Genomic DNA, 25,495 nt, shown 5'->3' with positions numbered 1-25,495 from the left:
TTTATAGAGTGTACTCTTTGTGCCTCCTAATCAGAAGCATACTCAGGCATTTACATACGAGCCTCCGAGGATTGCTCAGGAATGCATTACGAGCGAGGAGAGAGGACGGGAGAGCGAGAAAGCCGGCTGTAGTGGGCCACTCCGCTGTTGCCATCTCTTTCCACTTCACATGTCGCTGCCCTGTCGGGAGGGGTTAGATTAGTGTCTGTGCCTCTGTGTGTGTGTGTGTGTGTGTGTGTGTGTGTGTGTGTGTGTGTGTGTGTGTGTGTGTGTGTAGGGGGGTTGAAAGTGATTGGCTGAAGATGCAAAACCATCTTCCTTCTTCAACTCCAGTAACAAATGTTGGGTACATGTCTACAGTTTTGTGTTTTTGAGACGTGGACACCAACGATTTCTCAAAAGAGCAGAAACCCAACCCTCTCATCTGCCCACCTATCGGAGACCTTTTCTCGATTAGATCTGTTTTTGTGGATGCATTTCAGTCTGCATTAGGTAATTTGTCAATTTTTCTCTCTGTACTCTTAACTCGGGTCTGGCAAGAGGACAAGGAGAACAAAAATATGGCTTCAGAAAACCATTTTAATCAGACGGTGCTCCGCGGGGACAGAGGCTGGCATAGGAGAGCTCTTTACCTCATCAGAGCTCTGCCAGTGGTGATTGGGAGAAACATTCAGTCAGGTTTTTATTGAATAACCCCAGCTCTGTACCGGAGGGGCTTTACTGTAATAGAGCAGCACTACGGCCGCCGAGGTGACAGCCAAATGGTACTTATTAAACTAAGGGATGATTCATACTATGTGCCCTGCTGCAGTTTAACCTTGTTGGAGGCTTACTGTTTGGCTTTAATACCAAAGCCCAGTCACACTTTTTATAACTGAGATACACATGTGTCCAATTATCCTCTGATCAGACAGCAGAGTTCACAAATTTCCTACGTAAAAACATCTCGCATGAATGCAATTATTTCATATAGATTTCATTCTCCTCGCAATTGAAGTTGTAAGCTCTGTGTGTGTGTGTGTGTGTGTGTATGTGCTAAGTGGTTGAGATCAAAGCTTTTCTGGACATACACATTAGCACCTCGACAGGAATAATAGCTGTGGGTCCCATCGCCTCCACTTATTTACCCAGTACACAGCTCTCTGCACAAATTGAGCATGACGTCTAATGGGGTGTGAGCGTGGATTAATTACCCCCGTATTTAGACTAATGGCTCCTTCTCTTCTGATTAATGATGACACATGTCACACGGAGGAGGGCAAAGCTAAATCATAGGAACAGTTTTATGTTAAAATGCAATAGCCGTCATTTTGATGTCATGGTGTTTACTCTGACACAGTCTGGTGATATGAAAATGAAACTAATAAATAAGCGAAACGATACCCTTTACAAAAAGACTGTACTAAACTATAACAATATTGCCTGGTTACAAAACTCATTAAAATAAAAAGTAGCAGTAAGTTTTTGCCAACATATGGTTGCACAATGAAATCAAAGATATAGCCCCATCATGCTACACGTACGTAGAACACACTATGTATACATGTATTTGTATTTTGGATGTGTATGTACATTAACTACACACCTGGCCCTAAATATTTTTGACAATGACCTTTATTTATTCATTTATTTATTAAAGAATATTAATCAAGATAGAATGCACTGAGCTGAACATTTTGATGGTACTGTATTAAACTCATCAGTGCTCTCTAGTGGACAATCTATGTAATGACAGTACTGTTTGTAAATTAACAATGTTAGCATTTCTGTATTCCAGTTTCTTGTTATTTACAGACCAAACTGCAACCAATATATGTGCGGTGAGCTAATATGGACCAGGCCGATTTTTCGATCAAGTTTTGCTTACTGCTTTGCTGGTTAGACATGTTGGTGTATTAGCATGGTTTTTCTGCCAGATTTGGCTTTATTTATTAGGGCTGTACAATAGTTAAAGCAGCAATCATAATTAGGTGTTTAGGATGCTGGTGATTTTGGAAGAACATGCTTTGGGCAAATAGTTTTAGGTGGATTGTTGATGGTTCACTGGATCACATGTTGAAGAAGGTACGAATGCACTGGAGTGGATAGGAGGGATGGGATGGGGTGCCTATTCTGGCTGGCCTCATTAAACCTGCCTTAATGAGAAACAAAACACCCAGACACCCCCCTAGAACAATGGGGTCTTGTTATCAAAGAGTCTGCGTCCCATGTATGATGTAGTCTGGCTTGCGTCCCAGCAGATTTTTCACGAGGCTCAGTGTGCCTGAGTCGAGCCCTGAGCCTCGCAGTGCCACTCACGTCTGTGACAGCCACCTGGGAGACCACCTTGGAAAATGGGCCCCTATTAGTTCAGGTTAGACTTAATGACCAGTAATGGTACACCGGCCAAGCCAAACTGTGCAAAAGGGCTCCGGGCAGGCCGAAATGAAATACCAGTCACTCAAGCTCTGAACATAAACACAAGGTGGGTGGTGGGTGGGGGTGAAATGGTATGTCTGTAGGTGCGTATTTGTGTGTATGAGGGGCTTCAGACATGCATCTATGTGTTTGAGAGCAGCGCTGACCCAGATGGAGGAGACACTTTTCGAGCGAAAGGAGATGGGTGAACCCCCATGGACAGATTAGTGCCGGGGGCGGGGGACGGCTGTGGTTTTGGATTTATTCCCATTTAGCTCTGCTGCTTTGTGAACCAAATCTCATTTCCAGTTTTGCCATCAGCTAAAAAAAGCTTGCAGCAACTTCAACGGAGCAACCAGAGAAGCCTCCTAAGAGCACTGCTCAATTATTTACAATTTCATGGCTGTCTAAGATATGTGTTATTCTAATAAATTTAGGAATTAGGAGGCTTAAGTACCACACATGTATTAACCTCTAAAGCTGAATTTTATCCTCAATTTAGTGGTAAATGCCACATCATGCTAATGGCATTCAATGATGATTGCGTTTTACATGCTCTAAATAGTGGTCTAGAATTAGCGAAGGCATTTAAAGTAAGAAACTCCAGCGTTTAAAACGTGATGATATGAGTCAATCAACCACTGAATAAAATTACTTTTAGCTGTCAGAGAAAAAGAGCTGCAGAGCTCCCAGGCCTGCAAAAGTCAGACAGAGAAACGGAGTGTAATCTTCAATGAAAGAGACAAAGGCAGAGGAAGAGAGCGAGCTTTGTTATGTCTCATGAAGCTCTAGGGTTTCCTGGAATTTCTGGCAATGGATTCCAAAGTCACATAACCACAGATAGAGAGAAGAAATGGAGACAGACAGGGGGTAACTCTCCTGAAGGACACAGTTCAAGACGTTCTACTGACAATGGCTGCCCTGCCACTGTGTCTCTGGTGTTTGCACTGGTGGTCATTTTTTCCTCTGGACTGACAAAAACAATGAACACAGTACAAACAGACCTGCACAGAGTGCAGAGTATAAGGTGACATACATTACCTACTGTATATCTACAGATTAAAGACCCTGGCTTGGGCCTTTCACCCCGAGGGGGGACAGCAGACGTGTACCCGTCCAAGCTGGCTGGCTGCCACGCTAATAATAACAGCCAGCACAGCCATGCACGAAAATGAGATCTGGTAAAGCTAGTGAACTTTGGCCCTGTAGAGCCCTGAAAGGATTTGAGGTATGAGGAGAGTGGAATGTATTCTTTGGAAGGAGAGGTGAGCTCTCTGTCACTTGGAGAATGTGCACCGGCTGATTCAAAAGCAATGCTAATACTTTAATATCTTTAAATTTGATACTACGGACTACTGAAAGATAGAGAAAAATGCCACGATTTCCACAGGGCTGTGATATTCGTGGGGATTTTATCTTTGTCTGAATGAAAGAGCTCTACATTTCTAGTTCCTGGCATCATATCTATCACCTAGTGGAGGTGGACTGGGAGTAGGACTGGTTTACTCCGCTGAATTTTCTGCTGATTTCTGCAGTCCTTTGTTGAGAGCTATCTAATATTTCTTCTTTCTGTAACTACAGTATTTTCTTCCCGGTGCTGGCTGCACACTCTGTGTTCGAACTTCCACTTGGAGAGAGGTTTTACTGTAAAATTCATGAAGTTCAGTCTTAAATGTAATCTCTTACAAAGACCCACAGGCAGCATTGAACTTTCTGTTAGGAAAGCAATGAGAAGGCATTTCTCGCTGATGGTAGAGGGTGGTAGATTTATACAAATTTGTGGCAAGTGCAAGACATAAAACACAAAGAAGATGAACAAACAAGTTGCAAAGGTTTCACATTTTTAACAGATCAAAAGTTGATGATGGTAATGTGCCAAAAAAAAAAAAAGTGAGAATGCATAAAAGGAAAGAAATAAGATGACTGCTAGCCAGAATGCAGATTTCAATATATTCCATAAATTATCTTTGAAATCATTTATTCAGATAGGAAATGCTTTCAAGATGTTTGTTAGGCCTTAAAGCTGCACTTTTCCATATTTTTAAATGAAAAATGGATCAAATGACTGTGTGAAAGGTGCTGCTCAGAGTGCCAAATCCACAGATAACTATCACCCAGCTCTGCACTTCGCCTCACTGCTACGGACCTTTTTAGCATCTCATTGTCTTGGTTCGCTGTTTTGATTCTCATTAGATTTGTTTCCAACCGGAACTGGCAAGTGTTTTCAGTGAAAACGCTCAGATAAACACACTGTATGCTACCTGCCCTGTGCCAAACAGTAGACAGATGGCATTTAGCAGCTGAAGAGCCAGATACTACAAACAAGAGTTGGTGGAGACCAAAACAGAGCTTAAACGAAAGAGAGGCATGGTTCAAGAGACATGTATCCAAATGAATGCTAATTTTGCTTCATTTGCTAAATCGGCAGCTATTTGCTAACACAGCTATCATAACAACTTTATAATGTGGTAACATCTTGGTGCTGCTGTCGATAGGCCAAAAAATCAATTAATGCTTATAAAGGTTGACTTCAAAGACACACTGAATGTAAACACAACTGTTTAAAGTACCTTTAAGGTAATCCAACTGTGACAGACGGGAGTGTAACTTGAACCTGTTCAATGCCTCTTACCTTAAAAATACCAATTACCTTCTCTTGGTCACTGTCATGCACACTGAAGCTCATTTATCAACTGTCTGCTGAGTGCTGACTAGAGACGTCTTTTAGTCTCCACACCTGGCCGAGGATTCCCTGCACATCCACCATTAAATGGCTTGGCCCTGCATCAGCTCACTGAGAGCATGTCAGGGCCGCATGAATACCCAGAGAGAGAGAGAGAGTCATAGCATTAAAACAAAACATCTCAGACTGTCTGCGGCTCTCTATTATCATTCCTTTTTTTGTGTGTATGCAGTGAGTGTCTTGTCTGTGTGTTCCCTAAAGAAACCCTCAGATTTCCCCTAGTAAGACTGAACTGAAAGCACCACCAGGGGATCACTCCACCTCTCCACATGTACTGTGAGTAATAGACCCTCTCGGTCAGGTCATCTTGCTCGCCCGCCACCCCACCCACAACCTACCCGCTCCTTAATCTCCTCCTATCTCTCTCCAGGAATGCAGCCCCTTATTTTGAAAAATACCTTGTCATGTAATACCCTTGAAAAGCCTCGGAGCACACTTCAAAAAATTGGCATTCCGCTCTGTGATTTACTGACTTGTGTGCTAAAACAAGGCAAGAAAGATAAAGATTTATGACATTTTGGAGTGATTTAAATAAATATGTCCTCTGTGAAAGTGATTTTCTTTGTGTTTTCCTGGTGGGGCCGTGATGCATGCGCATAAAAGGCAAACTCACATCGGGGTTTGCACTCAGTTGTCATGCTTTCAACAGGCTCTCAGTATGTGGGGGCATTGCATCATGCGTTTTAGCCTCACTCTAACCTCATGTATGTGTCCATGTAAGGTATGATGGGAAGACGTTCTCTCTTAGTGTGGTTTGGGTCAGCCACATAAATCACTCCGCCGTTTATGTTCCTTTTTTTATGCTTCCGCTTTTCTCTCTTTTTTTCACCAAAGTGTAATTTCTCTCCGGCCGTGGAGAGCCACACGTCCACCACGACCAAAACGTGGCTTTTATAGGAAGCATGTCACAAACGTTCAGCAGATCCATTTTCTTTCCTTTTTTTTTTTTTTTTTTTTGCCTTAGAGAAACACATCGGGAACCTCTCAAGCTTTATGAGAAATACATTTTTATGTTCCACTTAATGTTTCCAGCATGTCATGTTATTGCCCGTTTACCAGAGGCTGAGGGCTGCTGTGGATCATACTAATCACGTATACTTTTACATTTTAATTGTTGAGCTTTGGGGCATATCTAGAGCGACTCACTTATTAAAAAAGCACAGGTTCAGGATCTTGCCCAAGGGCCTTTCAGCCAGACACACAGGCTCTTTGCAGTGATTGAAACTGTGATCTTTCAGCTTCTGGTTATAAGCTGAACTTTTCCTCACAAATCTGAAAGAAAGTCAGGTTTTCAAGCGTAGTAGAGGTCATTTCTGTCCTGTTCTGTTTTTAGCCTTTTCCATTCGATTCTGCTTTATTGCCATCAGCTGGATAAACTGTTCTCTAGCTGCGGTCTCGGCAGTAGCAGTGCTTAGACTAAAACCCACCATATATCAGCACTCTGGTTCCACTAGTCTCCCTGGTCAGCTCACTAGTAGCAGATTAATGCCCTGTTGAGGAGACACAGACTCCAGCCCGAGCCTCATTTACTCTGACAGAAGGCAGGTGTCAAGACGGGCTGTCCTAAAGGAAGAAGAGGAGGCTGTTTTTCCTTGGAAATGGACACGAGAGAAGGATGAGGAAGGGATTTATGACAAGTCACATGTTCTTGTGTTCAGTCCAGAAATGCTATTTGTCGCTAAAAATTCGAAATATTTCAATCACCAATGGTGCAAGCGCTTTCTGTGACTGGGGTTTTTTTTTCAGTGCATTGAGATTACTATCACCTCCTTTGTCTTTGGCTTCATTCAGCATCTGTCTTTCATTAATTATTTACAATCCTATTTAATAGAGTTAGGGGTTGTCACAGTGCACCTTGGGCTACCGAGAGACTCGATGATGTTGTCCTTGTGCGTTCATCACAACTGCTTTGTTATGACAGGAAAATGATGTGGAAAAATTGCATTTATTTATTCATTAGTCCTGGTTTGTTTGATACGATTATAGTGTAGTTTGCAGTCTTAGCCCTTTATAGCATGCATGTTATGACATTGCGTTTGGTCCCGAGTGACAAAAAAGATGAAGACTCCACTGCGATGTCCTTGTGGAATTACACAACAGACTGTTAATATTGCATGTCAAGTGCAGGGGTGCATATTTATTGAGATTATTTGACATTCTGGATATTTTCACCAGAATATCTGAAGTATTTTTTTCAGGGAGGTTCTTACATAAGAGGGCTGCAGTGATGAAAACTAAAACCGCCTGAATCCTGTGCAAACAGGAGAAGAGAGAGAATGGCGTATTTATCACTTTGTTCTCCCTTGTTCATGGCTGTGCAGCAACGCAAAGCATGTAAAAGTAAAGAGTTAACATTGTCCTAAAGGGAGATATTTAAGTGGTTTATTCAATTTAACCCAACAATATTATCATGATGCGAGTGGAACTCTGGTACCATCATCATAACAACCTATCAGCAGTTTATGTCACTTTAGGGAGATGCTGCTACACTTAATTTTATGTTAATCAAAGGTAATTAGCTTAGTTTAGCATAAAGACTAGCAGCAGGGAGAATCAGCACTCACCTGTGTAAAACCACAACTTACTTCTAATTTTGCTTTTTGTACTGACAAAGCAAACAAATTAATCCAAGTGATTTTTTTCTGACCTTTGGACAGAGCCAAGCTAGCTGTCTCCCCCATGCTCCCAGTCTTTAAGCTAAGCTAAGCTAATGGCTGTTGCTTTAGCTTCATCTCTAACGCACAGATATGAGAGCGGTATCAACTTGACATTTAACTCTTGGCTCGAGAGCAAATAAGTGTATTTATGCAGGTGCAAAATGTGACTCTAAAAGGATTGAAAATTCATTTATCATTTCACCTCAACTTTAAGGTTGTAAAAAGATGCTCTTGAAAAAATATTGCATTTTTAAAGTTTAATCTCTGTCACCAAGCATAGCTTAAGTGTTGACGTCAACTTTACTCTGTTAAGAACTAGTCCAGAGCAAGGCTAGCTAGGCTAACTGCCAGCTAGCTGCACTAAGGAAGTTCGGATCTTTTGATCTAACTCTTGTCAAGAGAAGAAATAATTTCCCAAAATTTGGCACTATTCCTTAAAGTCTCAGACTGAGACTTTAGAAACAGAAGCACAAGTCTCTTTATTTATTGTTTTTTTTTTTCTCTGTTTCTTGTGAAATGACATTCCTGCATAGACATTTTTTGCAGTGTGGCCATGGCAGGAGAATGTCAGAGCCGCTCCATATAGCGAGGGGCGGGGGGGCAGATAAATAAACCGTTTCTAACTTAAGCAGAGGACTGTGGCGCTTGAGACGGCTGCTTTTTCACCAAGAGGAATGTTCCCTTCCAGGGGGCTCTGATTCAGTGTGCACTGCTGAGACTCCGGCATAGAGCTCATATGTGAAAGTGAAGAAAGCTTTTGTGTGTGTTTAAAAATGAAATGTCAGCGTCGTGAAAGGATCGGTGTGCCTCTCTTTCATGACTCCTGAGTCGTGCAGGTGTTTGTGTGTGTGTTCGCTGAGATGTCACGGCAGGTCCGACATCACCATCAGTCATGCTGTTTTGAGAGGGAGCCAACTCTGTGGCCACTGTGTAGTGAGTGTGAGAGCTCTATCTCACTGTGCACACAGCATGCAAGAAAACCTTCCCCTTTTTTTTTTTTTCTTTTTCCCAGTTTGGTTACGGGAAAAGGCAGCATTTTTTCCTTCCATATTTGGTCATATGGAGCACCGCCAGTGAGCAGTAGCCTTTTGATGCCGTACAAACATCCCTATTTTGTGTGGGATATGTACTTTTTGGAATGCTTTTTCTCTCAATTCTGCCTGATTGTGGGTGTAGCATCTGAAAGTGCACTTTTAAAAGGGACACAAGCCTTTTAAAAGTCAAAGACTGGAGAAGAATTGCATTGGCTCTTGCTGCTGTTTCACAAAGAAGTTGCCTTTTTACAGTATTATTTATGATTCGGGCAGCAAGAATCCAACTTCTATTGCAAATGCCCCTCTTAAAACCAACATTTAAAAGTAAGACAGTGTTTTATAAGCCTTCTTTTTCAGCCAGCTGCTACATCAAGTCCTCTTGGGCAGTTTTTTAATTTGATAAATTGGATCAGCAGCTTAGAAATAAGAATTTATCATCTGATTTCAGTGGTTAACTGTTAAGAGATTCAAGTGAGATTTCGAAACCTGCTGGAGCTGGATTTAGTTAGATCTCCTGAAGAATGAGAATAAAGATGAAATGTTTGCAGTTTAAATGGAGCACCTGTGTGCTGAAACCTGCTGTCGAAAAGCTGTGAGATTCAGATGATGGATATGGCATGTTGGGGTGATGTTTTTTTTGCAATTTAAGTGTGATTTAGCTCCAGGCATGAGGTTTAAGGACACATAAACACACCCTCAGCCTGGAGGAGAACGCTGGCTGGTGAAGCGCAGGTGTTTTCAGCTGTCTCTCCACAGGAGGGAAAGGCCATAACAGCTTCAGATGTAATGCAGCCTGAAGTGTGATGAGCAGCACAAAAACTCCCATCCATGTGTGGGTTCAGGAGAGGAGAACATATTAAAAGAACAGTGAGTCATAGTCTAAATATACAGCAGATGACAGTGTGCTCAAAGTTTATCGCTGACGGTGGAAAATAAAACACAGGATTCAAGAATGCAACATAGAGGGCAATTTGTTTTTATCAGGACGATACAAGAGTGAAGAAAGTATCAAACTACAGCTTCCTTTCCAAAAGGATTTGTCAGTTTGAAAGATAATTGAAACAAATTCTATTTATTATCAGGAGCATATCAAAACATGCTGAGAGAGACAGTGTCATGAGGGGTATAGTTGAGTTACACTGTGTTTTAAAGGATCATTTACGGATGTTTCTGAGTTGAAGTCTGATAATTCAAGAAAGACAAACAGCTTGACTATCAGATTGGTTGTATGCAAGCCAAGAGTCAAGACAGATCATCTAAACCACTTCATCTGGAGGACTGAAAGCACACCCGATATGTCACTGATAATCCCTCATAGCACAGGACAATAGTGCAACTATGGCAAGTACAGTGGCTCAAAGTTGAACCAGGAAGTTGGTCTTTCGAATGACAATGTGTACTAGGATTGTGCCGATTGGTGATCAGATGGCATATCGACAGTTGAAGAAGTTGTCATTTTCTGGCTGGAAAGTGCTGATAAGGGAGCACTGCAATGAAGCACTTTTGTACATTGACAGCCCATCACCACTCTAACCGCTGCTCTATGATAGACTACCATCATCCCTTAACATTGTTTTTTCACCATGAGCACCAAACGGAGGATGCTTGCCCTCATACTTCATATGAATGAGTTTAATAGAGGTAATGTCCCCGCTGTCACTGCTCAATCTGACAGCTGTAGAGCAAGGAGGATGTGGGTGCATGACACAATCCATCAGATTGTGTAGAGCTGATGATATTCACCCTACACAATCTGACACACTACACATTCAAGAGAAACAGTGAGATGAAGCCTGGTTCCAGGCCTGTTGTAGGATAACCAAGAGGCAATTTGACCTACTCCTCCAGAAGGTTGGCGGGGCCATCTCCAGAGCACAGACAACGGGTAGCTTGTGAACTTCACCAATGGATCAGTAAGTCTGCCCAAAATAATACATCATCAATTATTTGATTATATTTTGCATTATTATTCTGAATCTACAAACTAGTAGCTAAAGGTATCAAATACATGTAGTAAAGTACAAGTACCTCAAATTTGCCTGTTTAACCAATAGGCCTGCCACACCTGCTTGTGTATTTTACGGTGTGTGGGTTAGAACTGATGAAATGTCTGTTGCTGGAAGATGTCCAATTTCTCAGTCTATACCTTTCTGACAAAAAAAGCTAATTTAATTACATTTATTTAATAACTACTTGCTTTAGTCATCCCTTGAATTGAGCAGGGTTGGGATCAATATTCACCAATGCTGAAAACATTTTGCCTTTCAGAAGTTGTATTATCCAACCTACTGAGAAGTAAATGAAAAAGATTTTTCCATCATGACAAACAGCAGTTTCTGGGAGAATTTTGCATTCACTAAATTGATCCAAACCCTGGTAGTGAAAATTGAAGTAATTACAGTTCTTTTTGAAAAAAATAGATGATAGCTGCTGAAACTTACTGACAAAATAATTACAATAACATACGTCTGACATTATAGGCTCCTTGCAACAAAGCACTTCTACAGAACAATAGTGTTCAGCTGTGTGGGCTACTGCACAGTGGTACATGCAGTCAGGGATGTGTGTGAGGCAATATGGAGCTGTCTTCTGCAGATTAAAGATTTCAGTACCTTCTGGGCCTTTACAAACTGCCTATGTGCAATTGATGAGAAGCATGTTATCGTTCAAGCCACACCTTGCAGTAGTTCCCTGTTCTTTAACTATAAAGGAACCTTCTCAGTTGTTCTCCTCATAGTGGTGGATGCCCACTGTTGTTTCCGGATGGTTGATGTGGAAGCATATGGGAGAAATAGCAATGGAGGAATGCTGCATGCCTCCACTTTTGGCAAGGCTCTATGCCAAGGTACACTGGACCTACCTGAAGACACCCATCTCCCTGGTGCAGAGGAACTGAGCCCCATCCCCTGTGTCTTTGTAGCAGATGAGGCCTTCCCTCTCAGAAGAGACCTGCTGAGGCCCTGTGCTGAGTAAACAAAGGGAGTGAAACGGGTCTTCAACTTCAGGCTTTCCCACGCCAAGATAATGGTTGAGTGCTCCTTCGGCATCATGACCGCTCAGTGGAGGCAGTATCAGAGGGTGCTTTGTATGTCTGAAGAGGTTGCAGACAGAATTGTGAAAGCAACCTGTATGCCCCACAGCTTCATGAGGTGGGAAGATGGTGGATCTGTGCCAGTGCCACAGAGCCCCTCCTTAGTGCCCAGGACATCAGGGTTGTAAGCAGCGATGCCAGCAGAGAGGCCATTGCTGTCAGGGAAACATTTACTGGCTACTTCTCACTGACAGGACAGATGCCACTGCAGAACTGACTCATCTGAGGACTACCCACCCATCTATGCCCCCCCCCCCAACCACCAAGTTTCTTTAAGAGCCTCCCACAGATCAGTGATCAATGCAAAACTAGCAGCGGCAGCAGCAGCAGTAGTAGTATGCAAAATCAAATCAATCACTTTCTTACTCCTCGTCTCACTTTAAGTAACAACTCTTATGAGCCATTAACAGAAAAAGTTTCAGCAAATACGAAGAAATGACTTGACTGGGCTGACAGTGAAGTCATTTATTTAACGAATATTAGCTACGAATAAAACAACATTCTGCATCATATAAAAACTGCTGGAACTTGATATGGATAAAGGCTTTTCGGAGCAGGTACCAAACTCACATGACACTCAGTAAATGTGCCTCCTCGCCAGGGTCTTTGTTGAGGAGATGAATCACTCCACTGATGGTGGGGCCCCTCCACGTTTTGCTCCCTTGCATGACCTCCCCGTAGGCACCGGGCTGGCCACTGACCTCCCTCTGCGAGGCAGCAGGTGGAGCAGGTATCTCTGCCGGTGGTGCATAAACAGAGCTGGGTGGCGTTATACTTAAGTTTGGAGATGAATCACTAAGCAGTCAGTGGCATTATGTAAACAAACCTCATCACATCACAGTGGTATCTCACCCACTGAAGTGATTGTAACCTGAAGTAAAGCGTTACCTCTGTGACATTAAATGATGGATTTAGTCTACAATCTGTCTGCTGTCTCTCCTCCCTGAAATTTGAGCTGGGCCTAACATTTTTCGCTAACGTTCGAACTGTTTTGGTTATTTCACGGGAGATGTCTGCATGTGTGTTTTTGTCTTGGCTTTTCTCACTGGTTTGAAGAGGCTGTGGCTAAGTTGGAAAAAGGTACCTGTTGACAGCTGTGGAGCTGATCTGAAGCAGGTTAGCAAGGAGTTTGAGTGTAAAACTTAAATATTCAGCAAGATTGTCAGGTAAGTCAGTACTTTGTTGCTTTTTTAGTTGGGATTACTTAAGGTTTCAGGTCCCTGATTCTGTGAAAAAATCACTGGTTGGATATTTCTAGCAGTACTTAGTGTAGTCTGCTTGCACCGTGTGAAATATAATGCATTTGAGGTATTCCATTGAGATTTTCTTGGCTCTGTGTGTGTGTATGTGTGTGAACAGATAACCTCAGTCAATCTGTCTCATTGTGTATGATTCACAGGGCACAGAGAGGTGTTATGGAATGTGAACCATTGTCTGGGAATGCAGGAGTCTCCTTTTTCTTCACCAAATGGAAACTTAACATCTTTAACTTTCAGCCCTTTTCTTTACACCGATGTGAAATTTTCCCATCACTGATTCGTCTTTTATCCAAAAGCTAAAGTCAGCACGGAGGAGATTGTAAGGCGATTTGAGGGAGGATTGCGTGTGATCGCCAGATCTGAAGTCACTAATGACAATGCATCAGAGGCATTCAAGGACTCTAGCCCTAACCCTCAAAACCATCAGCACGTTATTTCACCGCATTCACTTGCCACAGTGGCATCAGCCTCTCAGGTTTGCCTATGAATACCTTTAGCTCATGCTCAGTGAAATTTTCCCTCATTCGAGCCGAAGCCACACTTGCAAAAATTTGTTTTGGAGGAGATAGAGTGTGAGTGGAAAGCAGATGGTATTGAGATTGAGCTGAGGTCTGATGCAGTTGGCCACCTCGTACGTTGCCTTGAATATATAGTCACAGCTGAAGACCTCGACTTTGACAGCAGACATTGTGGTTGATAGTCACACTGTGGCATGCGGATGCAGACAGGCAAATACAGAAAAAAGCTTGGCTGCGTTGACGTGACTAAATCCTATATAATTAAACCAAGTACTAAACTTAATTCATAGACAACCAACCCTGAGGCTCCTTGTGTTGTAGCTGAACACACAGTCTGCAGCTGTTGGCTAAGCTACTACACTGTGGGCCAAGAGGAAACAGCAAGAAAAGAGTAAAAAAAAAAAAAAAGGCCATCAGCAAAGACAGGATACTGGATTTTTGAGGCTGGAAGGTAAAATTAGTAAGTAAAATTCGGAAGTAAAATTGGTATTAAATAGCACCAAAAACTAATTTAAGCAGCATATAATGAATAGAAGTTGCAGCCTATAAAACAATGATACTAAACATTACTTAAACACTTGAATTACGATAAATCTTTGGCATTTCTTTTCTGCAGTTTTTAGAATTAACTGAGTAATTTGCTCAAATTAATCTAAATACAACCCATGTATCTTAAGTCTGAGCTATATTTTTAGAATTGACGTGCTTCTGTTCACTCACAGGGCCTCCACTGCCTCTCGTGCTACAGTCTAACGTTAGCATAAGGCAGCTGCCTTTATCTACATTTCTTCCATCAATCCCTCACATGACTGGACTGGTGTCATCATTATGTAATTGAAAAGATCATTCCAGATTGAATATTTGATTGTTTCTCAGTTCAAACAGTAATTCGTGATAGTCCTGTTATGTGCAGTATCGGTCAATAGTACCAGTTCACCAATGTCTCAGTCAGGCAGAGAAAGACTGTAGATGACAGATGAAGCTGAGAGAGGGACAGGCAGAGATGGAAAGAAAGAGAAATTCTTGGCCTCAGTGTGCCAAAACCCTCCAGTGAATTTATGAATGCTCATCCGCAGCCGCTCTGCATCCTGCGACTGTAAACGTGTTAATGCTGCCGAGGGCTGGACGTGTGAGAGGAGACACATAGCACAGAGAACCACAACCGCAAGGCCAGCTTTCCAAACACAGCACTGTAGGTGGTGATGGATATCACACATGTACACACTGTACCATAAACACACAAACTACTGCACTGAAAGTGGTCTCATGTATTTTCTCTATTACAGTAGTAAAAGCATGCACTCACATTCATTTAGAGTGCAAACACAAAAGGCCGCACAATCGTTCACATGTACATATCTGCAGACACTTTCCTCGCACATGTTTTCATTAAGACACAGACCACGTCTACAAATTTAAATCTTGTTTGTTAAATGCTCTTTATTGTGATGCGCACACACCCTCGCACACAGGCTGAACATATTTTAACCGCCCTGTCATAATTCTCTCAAGAGACTCCTTACCCCTGCAGAAAACGTTAGGTTTACCCAACTCAAACTGTCCCCAGAGCCTCAGCCAAAACAGCTGTTAGCGTGCACTACCTACAGGCATGCAGCATCTCCCTCTCTTTATTTCTCTCTTCCTCCCTGTTTTACTGCAGAAGCTTTATCTGTGTGATAAAATAATCATAAAATCATCATTCTTACTTTGCCAAAATACTTGCAGTATATCAAAGCTTGCACTGAACCGATAGACCTCTGTCTCTCTCGTTTTCCCTTTCTTTTTCGGCATATGTACAAATAAATGTGTTCATCTCCTGTCAAGTTAGCATCCAGCAATTCCATAAATGGGCAATTCAAAGCCGAATGTCCCATAGCTGCATGCAAATGGGGGAGCATTTCAGCGTTAGTGGTTAAATTCCCGAAGTGTCAATTAGCTCCTGCATACTTGAAACTTGAAACTTGAAAAGTCTCTCCCAGCATGGATTCTTCAGTGCTTCAGTTCAATCCCACACCGTTCAATGGGAGGAAAAATGTGCAGCATGGCTGTTCTTTGGTGAAATAAACTGTCCCCAGGATTAAAGGCAAGTTTCTGACAGCTAGTGGTGCTACAGTTCAAGGTTTTGATGACCTTGTCATGACTTTGACGTATCCTGTCAACCTATTAGCCACTGAGCTGATTGGCAGCAAGTCTGACTGATGAGCTCTTTTGTCCAGCTTTTTTAATGAATTCATGATGTATTTGCATGAGCACGGAGCTGAAACAGTACTTTACACATTCCTGCCCACTGTTTCATGGTGGTGATACAACAGGAAATGCAGTCAACACATTTGTTGCATCTCAAGAATACACACAGTGTAGTAAACATTGTTTACAAGAAAACTCCACAGAGTACCTTTTCAGCTAAGGTGACTATTAGCAGAGACAGACAGAGAGGTTGTGTGGCAGCCATTTTCATTGTGACAGAGAGGTGATTCGCATGTGTCAAACTCGTCTGGCAGACCCATGACAGTATTTGAAGAGAGGCAATCCTGCTGTCACAAATTTGTCAGAATGTGGAGACAATTGTATTTTCATCCTCTTCGACTTTTGAGTAAAAGCTCCACATTTTTAGTCTGACTGACTAAGTATTGATAGGTGAAGACAGCTGATGTCAACTGAAGTCCTCCAGCTTGTGAAAACTTTTCTTCAAAGGGTCCATGTCCTCCATGATATTATATCGGGACACTTTCCATAGAGAGCAGCTCAGGACGATACTCTTTAATGTACAGAGACCCAACAATTCCCCCACGAGTGAGCACTTGGTGACAGTGGCGAGTCGTTCATGAGTTTCCCAACATGGCAACCGCTGAAGCAGGTGGGCAAAATATTTTCTGACATTGATGCAAAGACAAGAAAGGCCAGGCTTTGTGCCAGCGTTGCTTTCACATTCCAGATTACTGGAATACCTCTCTTTACCTGGACACCTGCACAGCTATGTACCCAATAGACATGCACGGTAACTGCTCCTCTGCTCTCTCCACAGAACGATGTGGACGGTGTTTCTCACCAATAGAGTAATATATCGTCTTATTCTAAATGTAATGTCATGTTCCAACATGTTTGATTCATGTAGCAGATTATGTCAGCATGACGGACTGGATTTTGGGGGTGTTTTTACAGTCAAAAAGATCATTTTTTAAATAAACCAGAATCCGTGTGTGACTGTTTCAGCCTTGTAGCCACCAGCTGTAACAAGCCACCATTGTTTCTTTATTTGCCAACCTCACAGCTGGCAAGCACATAACTTGCACTTAGATAGTTTTGCCATGTTTATCTTCACATTAATTCCCTTTATTCAACAACCAGATTACTCACAGCACACATGAAAGATCGAAAGGAGGAGGGTTTCTTTGACTGCCATGTGAATGAGTAATTTAGGGGTTCTTTCAAGTCCCCTCTGTTAAAATCAGAGGTTAAATAGCATTCCTCACATAGCTCCATAACCATAATGTGGAGATTAATGTGTTTGTCTAAAGGTTGCGCGGGGCTAGCTGCTCCTAGCTGAGTATCACAGGAACAAATCTGACCAAAAAGCTGCAGTCTTCTTGTCTCACAGAATGCTAAGCCAGCGTTAGGAACATTTTACCAAATCCAAAAATAGATCTGCTGCTGGCCGGTACTTCTTCTTCATCCTTACTCCCAGACTTCTACTTGATCTACTTTGTGCCTCAGTTGGCCGATAGGGGCCTATTGTTTTGGTGCTTTTAACTCAAGACTTCGTGAGAAGATAGAGGCATTATAAGGTGGTGTAATCCCAGTGGCTGTCAGGATAATATCAACTTGGCTTTTAAGGCTTTTTTAAAGGCTGGCACTTAGACACTGGGTTCTGTGCCAGGGGCTGGCAGTCTCGACAGGTAGTAATTTGACTGGTAAATGTGTCATTATAGCCATTGTAGATGGTTGGGGCAGACAGGGAAAGAAAGAGGGGGAGGAGGAGAGAAAAGAGCGAGACAGAGTAAGAAGGGAGGGCGAGACGGATGGATAAATGGTGCAATAAATGGACAGATGCAGTGAAGGAAGAAGTTGTTTTTCAGTGGACAGGCTAAGATGGGCTGAACTTCTTGAAAGTCTGAAAATGTCACAAACTTGTGACTCCAGGTTGCTCAACTTTATGGAATGCTGTCTTACTCTCGTTCTGCCTGTGTTAGCTTTTGCAAAGTGTGGGTGGTCCCTGCAGTGATATACACAGCAGTTACAGTTCAACGTCGTACTGAGGGCCTCTTCTGCAAGCCACAGGCTTCCTCTTCTGTCCTACGCCTGGTATTCTCCCATGTGGAGACAAGACAATGTGACTGCGTTGCATTCAGTCTTGCATTCAGTGAGCAGCCCTGTTCATACATCATATATCAGCTTGAAAAAAATCTAATTATCTCAGGTATATTATTCATGTGGAATCTTGCATATATAATCCACTCTGTTATCATTTTGTTTACAAACCTTTTATTCAACGGCAGATTTTTAAATGATCTACAGCTCACTTTTATACAAAACTGAACACTAAATGGGAGCTGCATAAATCATGCCATTATTTGCAACAATAGCACCAAATTTATACGCTGCCGTGCTTGTGTTTCTAATAACTTTCTCTCCCTTGGCGTCGCCGGTTCAGGGAAGTATGTGATTAGACTGGTGATGTTTGGGGGCCTTGTCGGTTTTAGTTATTGCTCTCATTTTGTCTTAATTACCGTTGTTCGAATAGCCCCACATCCAAGTGCCAATTGCCCCCCACATTTCACAAATGATACCAAGCATGTATCTAAACATAGAGAGTGAATTTTTGCGGTATTGAAAAGCTCTCTCCCTCCTCCAAGTCGCCGAGGCTTTTAAAGCGTAGAGACGAGGCTGTGTTTACTGTACAGGCTCACAGGGGGGAGGAGACTGGGTGAGAAGATGCAGAGGGGAGGGTGAAGGTTAGGAGGATCCCTTGGAGTCATGGTTCCTTTTCGCATTTCTCTCCTGTCTCTGTGTTTCCTGTCTTTGTGAACATCTGTGTGCACTCATTAGTATGCTTATTAGTGTTAAAACATGCACACAAATGCTGTCATGTTGCACCTACATGCTTGTGTGCATGCATAGTTATATACAGATGTCTGTATAGAATGAGGCCCTCTTTGATCCCTCATGCAGATGAAAGAAAAGGCAGGCTGAAAAAATGCTTATAGCGCACAGGAAGCTGGGCTCAAGTGCAGAGTCATGTCCTAGAACGGAGTTTAGCCAAGCTCTGACATGTAGGTAAACAACACAGGAAAAGCTAGCAGCAGAGATAGGGAGGGGGAAGGAGGAGGGAGGGAGTGAGGAGGGTGAGACTGAGGGAGAGAAGGAAGGAGGTCACTGAGGGATGGAGGGAGGGACAACTAGCAGGGAGGGGAAGGAACAGACATTTGCCTTTTCTGTCAGCTGAGGCCGGGCTGCGGGACACTACTACCAGACGTTGTTGCATTGTGTCTCTGCTTGGAGAAGGCACTGTGAAAAGCTGGTATGGTGTGAAGGAAAACACACTGTTTGAAGGCTAATTCAAGGTATGACAGTCGTAGTTCTTCCTTTGTTCTGCTGCACTTTGAAGCATCTTCTTTTCTGCCACAGTTTCCTACTCATGCTGTACCACCACAAAGATAAAGTATTGGAATATGATTGTAGTCCGTGCTGTGTTGTTATTCCATGAGCTGCCATGCACCTTTGTCTTTTTCCCTCTAGTGCTCTGCCAGTGTCTGTTCACTCTGTTCCGGTGTACAGTAGATGTTGCTGGTGGTTTAGCAGGGATACATAGATGTTTGATGGGAGGCTCAGCAGCTCCTGGGTGGTCTCGGTCCTCGCTGCACAGCCCTAGTGGGGTATTTTTAGTGAGCCTTGCTCTTAACTGATTGAGTTAACATCCTGTGTTGGCTTCTTCTTCCTCTCTCTCTTTCTGTCTCTGCTCTTCTTTCTTTAATTTCTGCCCCTTTCTTCTGTTTTTCCACCAAACTTTATGGGCATTGATCTGTCACCTGAGGCTGAGGGTTGTATACAGAAAGATATGACTACACACTGCTGGTCAGTGCTGTGTGTAGAAGGATGGATTGCACTTGAAGTTGTAACCTTCATTGATTCGGAGAACAGGTGAAAACAGCGATGTTTGAATTCGACAGTAAACACTGACTGAGCAGCTGCTCAACGGCTCTTGTTCTTTGCAGAAAAATCTAAAATGCTGAACTAATAAAAACGTGCTCAAAATGATTATCTTGTTTTGTGGGCACAATTTTGATGAGTGATGTGTCTAGCTGTGGTGAGAGATGCGTTGTGTTTCCTGTGGCTGCTTCACAATAAAAGCCACTTTCACAACTTAAATGCTTTTAATGTGTCACACGTTCTGTTTGCATTAGCAATGAGGCAGATATTGATGAGATGAATAAGAAATAAATTCAAGTGCTCTGAGTCCCCTGTGCGTGTAAAGGCAATCTGAATCCAGTATCAATGTTTTGTTTTTTTCATGAAACTCTTAAGGGCTGTAATTGATTTCAGCAGATATCAGAAAACTAAGGCTTTGTTTGACTGGTGGACTAGTCACCGGTGTCCTGCCCCCTCAGGACATTTAAATAAATGCCTTTCCCTCTTTCTTTCCTGTCTTCCTTCCTGAAAGTGAGCAAATTAACATGTCAATGTTTGATGATGTCATCCCTCAGGGCACAATCATGGAGGAAATGGACTTTGAGCGGCGCCGGGAGCTGAGGAGGCAGAAGCGGGAGGAGATGCGCCTGGAGGCGGAACGGTAAGACCCAATTGGTTGTCTTTCATCCACGTCTGCAGATTAGTACTCGAGGATTTTCCAACTAATTCCCCTGCAAAGAAGAAAGTGTTTAAAAAGTCAGTCCTCCACAATGGCTTCATTTATAGCTGCAGTCGCAGACGGCCTGCAGTCCAGAGGGGGCTGTGAGGCTGTCACTGAAGATCTTAGTGCTTAGGTTGTGTGAAGCTTAGGGAGCAGCTTGTGTTGTGTAATGAAGCTCTGGTTGTCAATTCGCAGCGCACTTCCTCTGATGTTCGTGCCAAGTTGGAACAGGAGGGAGGCAGTTTTAATAGCTTATACCCACCTCTAGGTCTTTAAAAGCACAGCTCAGCAAATATTGGCTTCCCCCAGCCTAGGCTACGAGGAAAAGGTTGATCAGAAATCTGATAAGCAATGTGATGACCTTTAAGTTGGAGTTACAATCATTCCCTCCCTCCCTCTTTCCAATTTTCTCTCTCAGATACAGTGGCTTTGTGAACTCTCTTTGATTCAATGTCAGAAATTGATTAAACTAAAGTTCATTTCAGCAAATTGATCGAGTGGTAACACACTAAGCGTGGTAATCAAAAATAGTAAAAAGGGGGTTTTATTGCGAGAGCTCGATACATAGCGTGCCAGGAGGTACTTTATTGGCCCTTTTCACAAAAGTCTCTTCATCTGTTCTGCAGGCCTTCCAATTAAGGATGAGGGTGATGCGGATGCAGATACTGGTCAAGGTCACTTGCTTGTTTGATGTGTCTCTGAGAAGAGTTTTATTAGAGCCAGTTACTCCGTCACTGATGAAAAACAAGCTGACATTGGTCTGACGACTGCTGAATACATAGATGTTTCTTTCTGATAATTCTATTTTATGGCACAAAGAAAACGTGAGTAGCATTTACCTTAAGCTATGAGCAAGGCCCTTTGCTCAAAGTAAAATAGCATTTCGAGCATAAAGGTAAATGCAGTCTGCAAAACAGTATAAATAATCCACAGCAGTGAAGGACATGGAAGGTAATAAAATTCAGGGTTAAGTCATTCACCCATACATTGGAAGTAAAGCGCCTGCCAGCTTGTGCATGTTGTATAGATTGTGCTAGTTCATTTTAATTGAACTTACCTATTTTGCATAGTGAGCAAAGCCTGACCAACACATCCCCATGTGCAATATAATCACTCAATAGCTTATCAGAGATGTATGGTACCACCACGTCAGCTGATGAATAACAATAAATTGCAGCACAGAAATGCCAAATCTAATGAATGGTTGTGTTTTTTTCAGCTGCATTACTTGGTTTTTCAGCCCCTTGGGAGTGCAGGGGTCTGTAAACCAAAACAATGATAAAAGACAGTTACTGCTTCACTCCATCAGGTCATACTGTAAACATACCGTAGCTACTTTATCTGCAGCCTTTGTAACCTGAGAATCATTTTAGGGTAAACATCCTGTACATTTTCACTTCGTATAACAGCCTCTTTGTTGGCATTTTTTCATTCTTACCTGTTTTAAGCTTTTACGCCTCATTTCCCCAGACGCACTCTAAATAGCTGATTGAAGTGAAGGTTAATGCCGTTATTATGTTTCTTGGCTGAAAACCTCCATAAACCCCCTGCTGCGAGAATTATTTATGCAGTTTTTGCATGTTTATGTTGCACGGAGAAGATGGAATTTGGCAGAAAATGTAGACTAAAAAGAGAGCCGACAGAGGGAAGAGTTGAGGACTGAGTGACTGAGAGACAAACGAACCAAGAGCGCAAAAGAGTACGAGCTGTAAGCGCCTTCGACATTTACATTTTCAGCTCGGCGGGAGTTTGTTCATGACTGTTTATTTGGTCCGAGCAGCAATAATTTCAGCTGGCAGGCGACACGCCGCTCCTGTTATTGATAAAAGATTACATCTCCACATTGTTTCCATTTCTGCCAATATATTGAAACAATCAATATTTACATGGCCCTCTTAGTTGGACTAGTAAAAACCACATGTTGTCTCATTGGCCTGCTTCCATTCAACCATCACTGAGCACGCTGTGAGAAGACGGAGAGCGTAGGGAGAGCGTGGGGCCATATAATAACGGTTGTAGGAATGCCAAATTCCTGACTATTATGTGTTTACTGGCCAGGTCTCCATGAGCTGTTTCCTACATGCTGGGACAGTGAGATTGTCTGTGTGTGTGTGTGATTGTGAGGTTTCTTTTTCTGTGGATGTGTGCTCTGTGTAACTGTGCTCATGTTCAGGGATGTGCATAGGGGTTGGGATGAGTGCATGAATTCAGTTAAGCATGCGGGCGTTTGCTTCACCGTGCATGTGTGTTTGGATCAGCATCAGGTGATGAAGGCTTGACAAGCTCCATTCACTTTTCTGATCTACGACTGAGTGCGTGTGTGCAAGCGTGTGTGTGTGTTCTTGTACTTGCTGCATAGTGAGGACTGGAAGATGTTTTTAACCAACAGAGTGAGGACGATTTTGGAAAGTGGGTTAACGTTAGGGTCTCAGTAATGTAAATCATTAAATTTTAGGGTGAAGGCTTTGGTTAGGGTTAGGCAAGTAGTGGTTCTGGTTATGGTTAGGTCTCCAGGAAATGAATGTAAGTCTACATAATGTCCCCAGAAGTGATGGAAACTTGAGTGTATGTGTGTGCATGTGTGTGTGTGTGGAGGGAGAACAGCCAAGCCTTCCCTGTTCTGTCTTACATCAGCCTCAGTTATAGTTGTAAGAAAATGATTGTTGACACAGAGGTGCGCAATGGGCTTCAATTCACTACACACACACGCACACGCACACGCACACACACACACACACACACACACACACGCACACGCACACACATATATATAGTTTTCTGCTCTGCTGAGGTTTCTCACACTGTCCGTGCTGCTCATCAATGTTTCTGTACGTTTCTGTTCAATGAAACACTCAGTCACACAGGAATGTCTCGATTTTTTTTCCTTTTTTTTTCCAAAGAGAGCTCATGGACGTGGAATTTTCCCAGTCAATTCAGTGACCAGAGGGTATCTACTTCAGCTAAAAATATTCTCCTTTTGTAACACTGATAGTAGCCTATTTCACTAAAAACGATGCCGTTGTCGCAGGCTCAGGCTGGACGGAATATTTACACAGTGCACATGGCCACAGCGGTGAGTCATCGCTGTCGTATGTTAGACAAAGGAACATTTCAACATTTAGGGACTCGTGTTTACTCACTTTGTTGCTGTGAGTTAGATAAGAAGATGAATAGAGCTCTGGTCGCTGCATCTGGTCCAGAAAAACTCCCACATAAGATCCAGTAAAACTTGTTTTTATGCTTTCAGTCTTAATGCTAAGCTAAGCTAATCGTTGCTGTAGCTGCGGCTTCATGTTTGGGGCGCAGACATGAAGGTGGTATCAGTCGTCTCATCGAACCTCTAAGAAAGCCGACGAGCATGTTTCACAGAACGCTCCTTTGTGTTGAACGTAATGGATGTAATGTCGTTTTGCTCAATGTACAGTGTTGATTTTGGAAAAGACTTTGCATTTCTTCTTCTTTGATGTCCTTTTTGGGAAGTGTATTTATGCCATTTCCCTCTGTCTCCTCCTCCTCCTCCTCCTCGTCCTCCTTGCTTGTCATACTCCATCTCCTCCCCTTCCCTTGTCTTTTCCCCTGGGTGTCACTGTCTTTCTTTCCCTTCTTTCTGTCTTTCTCAGCTTCCTCCCTCTCATCCTCCCCCCGCTTCACCCTTCTCGTCTTCTTCCACTTTCATTTCATTTCAACCCTTCTCTCTCTCCATACTCTTCTCCTCTTTCTTCTCACTCTCTCCAAACCTCCTCCTCCTCCTCCTCCTCACATCTTCCTTCTTCTCATCTTTCCCATGCGTCTCTCTTTTGATCTCGCTCTTCCACTTTTCACATTTTCAACTCCACATCCTTCTCCCGCTCCAGTTCCTCTTTCTCTCTCGCCTCCATCCTCCTCTTCCTCCTCTTCCTCCTCTTCATTCGTAACATCTGCGCTGGCCCCTCCCCCGGGGAGACCAGGAAGGGCCGAGGAAATAACACCCATCCTCCGTGAATGAGCCATGCCAGACGATCCCCGCCCTGGTTGAATGGACCGCTCCAAACATGACCCGGTCCTGCGTCGTAAATTTTGGTTCTGACAGGAAGACAGAGGGCGATTAAGCGATAGAGAGAGGGAGTTCGAGCCACGTATGCTAACTTCTAACTTACCACATCAGCTTGGAAAAGACTTAAGCTATTGTTTCAGGTTTTTTTAAGCCTCCACATTTTTTTTATTTCAGTTTTACATGCATGCTACACTGCCTCATTTATCTGTGAGTAGGAATAAATGCAGTCTAGGGGAATTCTATCACGGCTAACATTGTGTATTCTTGGAGCCGGCCCAGCAGAGAGCAGGGTGGGGAAGGGAGACAGACGGGGTACGTTGTGGTTCTTTGGGCCAGCAGTAGGAAGGGAAATAGTCCAGAGAGGCCAGCGTGGGAATGGGTCAGCATTTCTGACAGCATAAGCAGAGCCCCCACCCTCTTTCCCTCTCCCTCTCCATCCCTTCCTTCTCCCCCCCCCTCCCCCCTCTGTTCACAGCAACTTTTCCCTCTATCTTCCTCTTTACTCTTCTCCCTCTCGAGGAGGGGTGAAGAAGTCTTTTCTCATGGGCTTCTCCCAAATTGTTTTCACTGACATTTCTGAGATATTTCGCTGTAAAGAAAATATTTGGACATATTTCTCCCTAATAGGCTCGCTGATGGCGATGTTTTGTGCGCCTGTGCTATCCACGCAGGCAGTTGCTTTTGCGAGTGCAGAATCCTGCTTAAATCAGCTTTACTGTACTATGAGGCATGTGAGGGGAAAGTCAGGAAAATTAGGAATGTATGTCCGTGTGTAACGAGACTTTTAATTTCCTTTTCAGCTGCGTTATAGCTGCCACATGTGTGAAGGGGTTCATATTAGCTGTCAGTCAATGCTGTGCTTTTCCAACATGCTGCACTTGGCCACCCAAGGAAAGGCATCTGTTGCGTACTATAT

At 43.0% G+C, this 25,495-nt stretch overlaps 1 protein-coding gene across 14 annotated transcripts in view; it reads left to right on the top strand.

Moving 5' to 3' along the window:
* Positions 1 to 25,495, top strand: part of cald1a (caldesmon 1a) — a 63,619-nt gene that overhangs the window by 14,667 nt on the left and 23,457 nt on the right. For 11 of the 14 annotated variants that reach the window (XR_013075850.1, XR_013075849.1, XR_013075848.1 and 8 more), the window contains exon 2: positions 20,401 to 20,486. Coding sequence is in view for 11 of the 14 variants with exons in the window: in XM_076722192.1 (XP_076578307.1) it covers positions 20,410 to 20,486 (77 nt within the window). In the remaining 3 variants the exon portion in view is untranslated. Of the gene's footprint in view, positions 1 to 19,139; positions 19,261 to 20,400; positions 20,487 to 25,495 lie in introns of those variants that run through there. The other 3 variants (XM_076722190.1, XM_076722188.1, XM_076722182.1) reach the window with 1 other exon arrangement.

Source organism: Chaetodon auriga, chromosome 22 (genome assembly GCF_051107435.1).
Source record: "Chaetodon auriga isolate fChaAug3 chromosome 22, fChaAug3.hap1, whole genome shotgun sequence".
Classification (NCBI taxonomy): Eukaryota; Metazoa; Chordata; class Actinopteri; order Chaetodontiformes; family Chaetodontidae; genus Chaetodon; species Chaetodon auriga.
The sequence above is the reverse complement of the archived record's forward strand: the minus strand, read 5'-3'. Positions and strand labels throughout refer to the sequence as shown.